Genomic DNA, 7,298 nt, shown 5'->3' on the forward strand with positions numbered 1-7,298 from the left:
TGTCACCTCTACTGTCCCTCGCTGCCTGGCTAGTTAGCTTGTTAGCTCACTGGCTCTGCTGCACCTCGCTCTGCTCTGCCCTCCTCTCCTCCTCTCTGTCTCCCCCTCCTCCTCCTCCTCCTCCTCCTCTTGTGCAGTTCAAATATTTGGAATATTTTCTGGCGTGGGTGATATGCGCTAAGCTCGTGCGCAAGGACTGGACAGAGAGGCTATTAGACTGTACACTTAGATTTAAATCTGTATTTTTAATACTTAGCAACCTATGTAAAAAAAAAAACGGCTCAAAAATGCTATAGCATTAAAACCAATGTAGACCTAGAGGCAAACCAACGTTACAGAATGACCATATAATAATAAATTATAATAATGAACTACATTTATGAAGCAATTTTCATAGTGAGACAATCTCTGCTGATATAGTAGCTACTTGTTGATACAAGTATCTATTTTATGATAGGCCTATAACTTTAGGGCTAGCTGTCTTCAATAGCCACAAAGACTTCCTGATTTAACTGCAGCCAGCTTCATACTTATGGACAGGCATTTCCTTTACATAGGACAGGTCCCTACTACATTGTTTAGTTACAGAGTGGGTCCATTTGCAATGGAAATGCAGCTATTTTGTGAAAATAATGGATTATTCATATTGGAAAAAATATATAAAAATCAACACTCTCTGTCCTGACATGTTGTGGTGCAACAGTGGACCAACAGTGACCCATCAAGATTTTAATCAACACATTCGCTGAGAAGTGTGAGAGTGTCACTTTTAACAACAACAACAGCAGGGGGAAAGAATCATCTGGAACCAGAGTAATATGCTAAAGGTACTGTCCAAAGAGTGTGAGTGTGTGTGTGTGTGTGTGTGTGTGTGTGTGTGTGTGTGTGTGTGTGTGTGTGTGTGTGTGTGTGTGTGTGTGTGTGAGAGTTAAGAGTTATCTGATCTCACAGTCAGGGGGATGTCTTATCATGCAAACATTACCTCAAAACATCATAGCCATCTGACTACAGGCCAAGGGGAGATTTTTGGACTTCATCTAGGGTTGATCTAGAGTGATGCTCCACTCTGACCCTGCTCTCCCCCGACAGCCCTGGAGGGCAGAGAGGATGGTCAAGAGTCACATCATAGTTTGAAACATGCTTCACCTTTACCTTCATGTCTTTTGTCTTTATATGCACACCCGCGTGCGCACACTAACACACGCGCACACCCACACACACACGCACATAAATGCACGCACATACACACACACAAACAAACAAACACACATGCACACACGCACACACATGTGCATGCGCACACACATACACAAATGCATACACACAAACATACACACACAAAAACACACAAACACACACACACAAAAAACACACACACAAACACACACACAGACATCTGTGAAAACACAACATATCCCTGGCTCTATATTTCTTCGAAAACGAAACAGGGTACAATGTCTGACATGACTGAAAGCATTTATTGTAAAAGAACCCCCCATCCTGCCCCCAGTAAAACATGATAAGCATCTGTTATTGCTGTGGAGCCACGTAGACCTGACGCCTGTGCCTGCCTCACTGACAGATTAGACCCTGTCTGGGCAGCTATTTACAGGTCAGAGCCTGCAGGCACATAGTGGGGAGGGGAGAGGGGGGGGGGGAGAGAAAAAGGAATGAACAAAGAGGTCGCTGCAATGCGTACTGTGCAGTACATGATTGACTGTAATGATATAAAAACTGTAAGATAAACCATGTTCTAGCAACACATATCCTATTAAAAACTGAACTCTGCTCCCCATCCAATTATGACTATGCCGAAGGTTATCTCAGCAAAGTCAAAGTAAACATTTCTTCCACTAATGGGGAGACTGTTGAGGGGGGAAATAGGCCCAAATATGATTTCTATGTCTAAGAGAGCAAACTCCACTCTTTTCTGCAACCGAGGCTGTCAGAAATGATAAGTTGCTTGTCATCACATGGTTCTCATGCTGAAGGTTTCTCGGGAGCTTAGGGTATTCAGGCATCTAAAGACCTCTGGGCTACCTGATCCATAGCCCTGGAGCTGGCATTACTTACGTTTTTGCAACACAACTCTCCTCCCTTTCAAATAGTGAGAGCATAGGCCGTCCCGTGTAGCTCCAAACACCTTGATCTAAGCTAGTTTTATTTCCTGAACTCATTCAGTAGGGAACGAGGGGGGATATTTCCTTCGTTCTCGTTTTCTATTCTCTGCTCTTTGTGATGGCAGGGGCAGAACATCTGCTTGGCTGGCCCCCTTTCAGGCCGGCCTGGCTGTGCGGGGTGTATGAGGGAGAGTGTTTTTGTGAGAGGGAGTGTGTGTTTGAGAGTGTGTGGGGATAGAAGGCCTTGCAGCTGTTGGGGCTCTCCTCCCGATGGCAGCCTATTGTTCATTGACTCTCCCCACGGTTTATGGGCCTTTCCTTTTCTCAGTGCACACCACCACACCGCAGCAAAATTTATGTCCTTGACACACAGCCTTTCTCAGGGTATAAATTAGACTGGATCCCTGTCAGCGCTGTTGCAGAGGGACACCCTTTATGCTTCAGTCACAGCGCCTTTCACAGACATCTCACCATATTTAGCTGTGGGATATAATATATATGCCAGGATGGCCAACCTCCCCCTCCTAAATATAGTACAGAGAAAAGAGTCAAATTAGCATAGGTCTAATGATCAAAAGAGTATGCTTATTGATACAGAATACTCACTTTGTTTCATCACCATATCCGTTGATTTTCATTGATTTTGAGTTCCCGTGAAACAAGATCAGATATTGAAATCGACTCCCCAGACTCTCAGAACGCAGCAAAGATAAGGGTGAACACACCGTAGCACACAAACACGGTGACACTCCCCCGGCAGCCCACTGCTACTGTATCTGTCAGGCTCTGAAGCGTCTGTTTGCTACTTAACCTGCTCTGGCCACTTAAACCTCTTCAGACAGGACGGGACAGGGCTGAGATACCCATCTCCCCCATTACTGCCCTGCTAATGCTCTGGCTACCGCCCCCCCTAACCCCCCCCCCCCCCCCTTCGCCCTGCCTGCCCCCTGCCCTGCCTTTGTCTCTGCTTAGCTTTATCAACAGACAGCCACTGACATGTTTATCACGACAGAGGTCAGACTCCTTGTCTCCTCTCTCCCTCCCTCTCTCTCTCTCTCTCTGCTACCGTTCAGCATCTCTCTGGGGTCTGGCCCCACTAAGGAGGCAGGATGGAGACTGCACTGGATCCACTGATCCCTAGCCTCACATGCGCCATTACTCCCTGGCTCGTTCACTTTCCCAAGAGAGGTCGTGTCCATGGAGAGAGAGGCTGCATTAAATGTGTATTAGTGGCAATTGTGTGATCTTCTGCCAGAAATGTAATCATTATGACCAAACAAATGTGTTTTGATGCGGGGAAAGCAGCGCACTCGTTCGCCTTACATTAAGTACCTCATGACAAATTAAGGAAGCATTCGTCCCCGGATCCGGCGTGGTTTTCCCCTGCAACATCTGTTTTACACCATCCAGCAGCCGGTGGTGTGAAAAGCAACTGTTTGTTTCTAGAAAACATCTGGCCCCTGGCCCCCGCTGGCAGGCAGAGTGTGAGGAGACAACACATGCTTCTCAGCGCCTAACGCATTCCCTGCAAGCCATACTGACAGCCCTCCATCCTGGCACTTAATAGCACTCCGAGGTCATAAATATAGAGGCCAGATAACAGCAGCAGACAGAGCAGGAATTACACAGGTCTCTCCCACAGAGCTCTCCAGCCATCGCCAGGCCCTGACCTTACAGCAACGTGGCGGCCTTCTACAGTAGGCCTAGATGTCTAATCATCCCTGGGTGTATTTTAATACCCCCCCCCCTGGAGTGATCCACTAGCAATGGATGAAAGTGCATAAAACCTGAAAAAGAATGACGCTGTATAACGTATGATCTGATGGACATACTGCCAGAACAGGACAGCTTCTCTGAAGATGATGAGTGTATGTGGATACTAGGCGTGTCCCATCTCTGGCTATGAGACATCAGGTTGAAAAAGCATGTTGTTCAGTTGATACCCAGTTTAATAACATGATTAATGGACGTCCAGTTCAATACACACATAAAGCATGTTGTCCAGTGGACGTCCAGTTCAATACACACATAAAGCATGTTGTCCAGTGGACGTCCAGGTCAATACCACAGACCAGGGATATTGTGGATATCCTGGAAGAACAGTGGTGATGCTAGGCAAGTCAACAACGAAATGGACATACTGAGAAGACGTATTCCTAGTCCCACAGTATTAGCACATTTCAAGAGGCAAGAGAGAACGGGTTCTCTGGAAATTTCCACTGTTTCAAAACTCACCGGAACATCAGGGATTGTTGTGAGGCATTCTTGAACAGACAGATGTGCACTGCTGACCGTTCATCATACAATGAGTCAGGGAAGAGGAGTTATTTCTATGCAATACGGCTGATTCATTCAGGCTACTTCTCCTGTGCTGGGTCAGGTAGACATTTCAGACAGGGCCAGGCACATACCTGGAAGCTGGAATTTTATCAAAAGCATATTTACCAGTATTACATATCAACGGACGATGACAGACAGTGTAGGAATTCCTCTGATCACAAAACTTTTGCGAGTTTTTTCAAGGGCAAAAAGCAAGAAGCCCATTATATTTGCTCCATTGCCTGCTGAAAATGTTTGAGAGGGGTATGTTCTTCTCATGCGCATCCATCACAATGGTTCCTCAGACATGGCCATGGCTTATAAAAACAAAGCAAATGTGTCCATCTGATAACATGAAGGGCTGTATGGCTCATCTGAGGTACACAGCTTCGACAAAATGAGGTATTTTCTGTGACTATCCCCGACAAAAGCATCACGCAATACATAATGGGGTGGCATTAAGCATTTATAAGCACATTTAATCTCAAAATGTATGTTGTTCATTGCACATACAGTACACAGGCCTACCCTTATCAGGGATACTAGATGCTTGCTGTAGGTTAGTCTAAAAATGAGTCATCATAAAGTTCTACATCCACACACCATTTATTGCATCAATTGTCTGATACAGAGGCATTCATAACAAAACTAACCTACGGTCAATATGTGGTTAAGTGTAAATACACTATTGAGTCTGTAAAATAACTGGTAAAAGTGAAGGGATTGGATTCAATAACGGCTTTATTACGCCATCTAGTGGAAGTAAGAAACAACAACATGCAGCTACTTTCAGGTCAGAATCTAGTCGAACATAATAAAATATCTCACTTAGTCAAATACTTACTACTCAAAAATAAAAGTTGCCATATAAAAATACTTTTGTTCACGAGGAACTGACACACAAAACAATTTTTTTCTCAAAATGCAGTCCAAGGATTTTCATCTAAATTGAGTCTCTTAAGATGTGGTGATTGTCTATACAATTGAACAAGGATAACAGCACCACACACAGAATCAAAACAAGCGTTTTCCATCTCAGTCAGAGGATATTCTTCTTATGGAACACAATAGTTTAAACCAAGTCAGAATGTATCACAACAGCAATGTCCATTGAATGTGTCCCAGGGTAGACAAACATTTTTACCATTTCAGTGGCTGGTCAAATAGACAGGAAGGTGGAGGGGTGGGGGGGTGAGGGGGGCTTGGGCAGAGCTTTGGTAGGGTCACTGGGGACTAGTGGGTCCAGACACAAACTGAGGCTGATATTTCACAGAGGATCTAGTCCTCACTCTGCGTTCTGTCTGAGGATCCTCTTCTCCTCCTCTACAAAGCTCTTGTCGGAGGTGGCTTGTCCCAGGTCCCTCTTCCTCTTCTCCTTCTGTTGAAAGCTCTCCACTCTCCGCTTCTTGGCTGATAAAGACTGTGACTTATCATCTTCATCTATACAGGGAGGATAACAAATGTATCACTTGAAACTGAAATGACACCAGCTACCATTATGTCCAACTGCCTATAAGAAAGTGTGCATCTCTGAGGAAAATTCTAAATAAATAGCAATAATATAATGCAAGAAATAGATAGAGAGCAGATGGCAGACAAATTAGTCTTTTGCCGGGCTCACACTACAGGATTTTTGGTCGGTACTGATGTTCGGCCCAGATGATTTGTAATGTGAGGGGTTTATAGATCCAATCTTATCCCTCCAGATCGGCACACAGACCCATCAGGGCAGCCCTGATAATATCAAACATGTTTGATATTTATGATTATTACTTTACTACTTTACAAGCGAGGCGGCGAGACCAGTGGTTCGTTGCTCCCGCGGGCACGATAAGATCCTGTAGTGTGTGATGAGCCGTTATTTTCAAATATTGTCCTGTGTGCATGTTTGAGATTCGCGAGAAGAACATCTGTTAAGATTCTCCTTATGTGCGTGATGCAAACCAATTTCGAAATCGGTTAGGATTTTAAATATCCTGTAGTGTGAGCCCGGCATTAGGGGTCTTGCGGTTCTCACCTGAGTCGGAGAGCTGTTCCTCGGTGGGTAGGAAGATGGCGTTGCCTGTATGAGACTGAGGTGCATCATCTCCGTTGTCTTCGTACACGTTGGACCACTTAATGGCCATGTCCATCCCTGGAGGGGCTCCCTTCTTCTTCTCCTCGGTGGTGTAGGTCTGGGGAGGGGGCACAGCATTGGTCTTCCATGGCTTGAACTCCTTTGCAGGCTACAGAGTGAAAAGGAGAAAGAATGATGGGCATGTTATGCAAAGCAAAAGGGGGCATTAAAGACTTTAATACAGCATTCTAGGAACAGTAAATTACACTATAACGTTACACATGATCCAAAGGTGTGCAGCGCAAATTTCATTTAAATCTAGTCCAGTTAGTAAACACATGCAAACTGGTTGTTAACCAATCAAGCAGACTACAGCTAGTTAGCGATAAGTTTAGAGAAGAGAGGCCTACCTCTTCAGGGGCTTTCACGGTGCGGCTCTCCCAGTCTATCTGCTTATTCAGAGGATTGTAAAGAAAAGACGGCTTGGACACGGATCTGAAGAGATCGTCAGGTTTGGGTAACGGGGCTCCGCTGGCTGCCCGTTTGGTCCCGTGTTGGGGAGATTTCCCACCACTCCCAGAGGCAGAAGTCCCTTCTTTCTTGCTCGATTTCTGGTTGTCCTCATCGGAATCGCTACTGTTACTGTCGCTACTGTCACTCAGATCATCGTAGGTCGAGAAGAAATGGAAGGGGTCCGATTTCTTTTTATCAGTCATGTCGAGCAGATTATCGGTACAGATTCTGTAGAGCTATTATGGCCTGTCCGATATGTTTGTCAATGAGTTTTGATTGTGTTTATCCCT

At 45.1% G+C, this 7,298-nt stretch overlaps 1 protein-coding gene across 1 annotated transcript; it reads right to left on the reverse strand.

Moving 5' to 3' along the window:
- Nucleotides 1–5,088: 5,088 nt before the first annotated feature.
- cUnh1orf52 (chromosome Un C1orf52 homolog) lies at nt 5,089–7,298 on the reverse strand. Its single transcript, XM_084444110.1, has 3 exons — nt 6,906–7,298; nt 6,457–6,664; nt 5,089–5,879 (listed from the first exon to the last, which is right to left on the reverse strand). The coding sequence occupies exons 1-3, from the start codon at nt 7,209–7,211 to the stop codon at nt 5,725–5,727; spliced, it is 669 nt and encodes a 222-aa protein (XP_084300236.1). The 5' UTR covers nt 7,212–7,298; the 3' UTR covers nt 5,089–5,724.

This window comes from Borostomias antarcticus (genome assembly GCF_949987555.1).
Source record: "Borostomias antarcticus genome assembly, chromosome: 10".
Lineage (NCBI taxonomy): Eukaryota > Metazoa > Chordata > Actinopteri > Stomiiformes > Stomiidae > Borostomias > Borostomias antarcticus.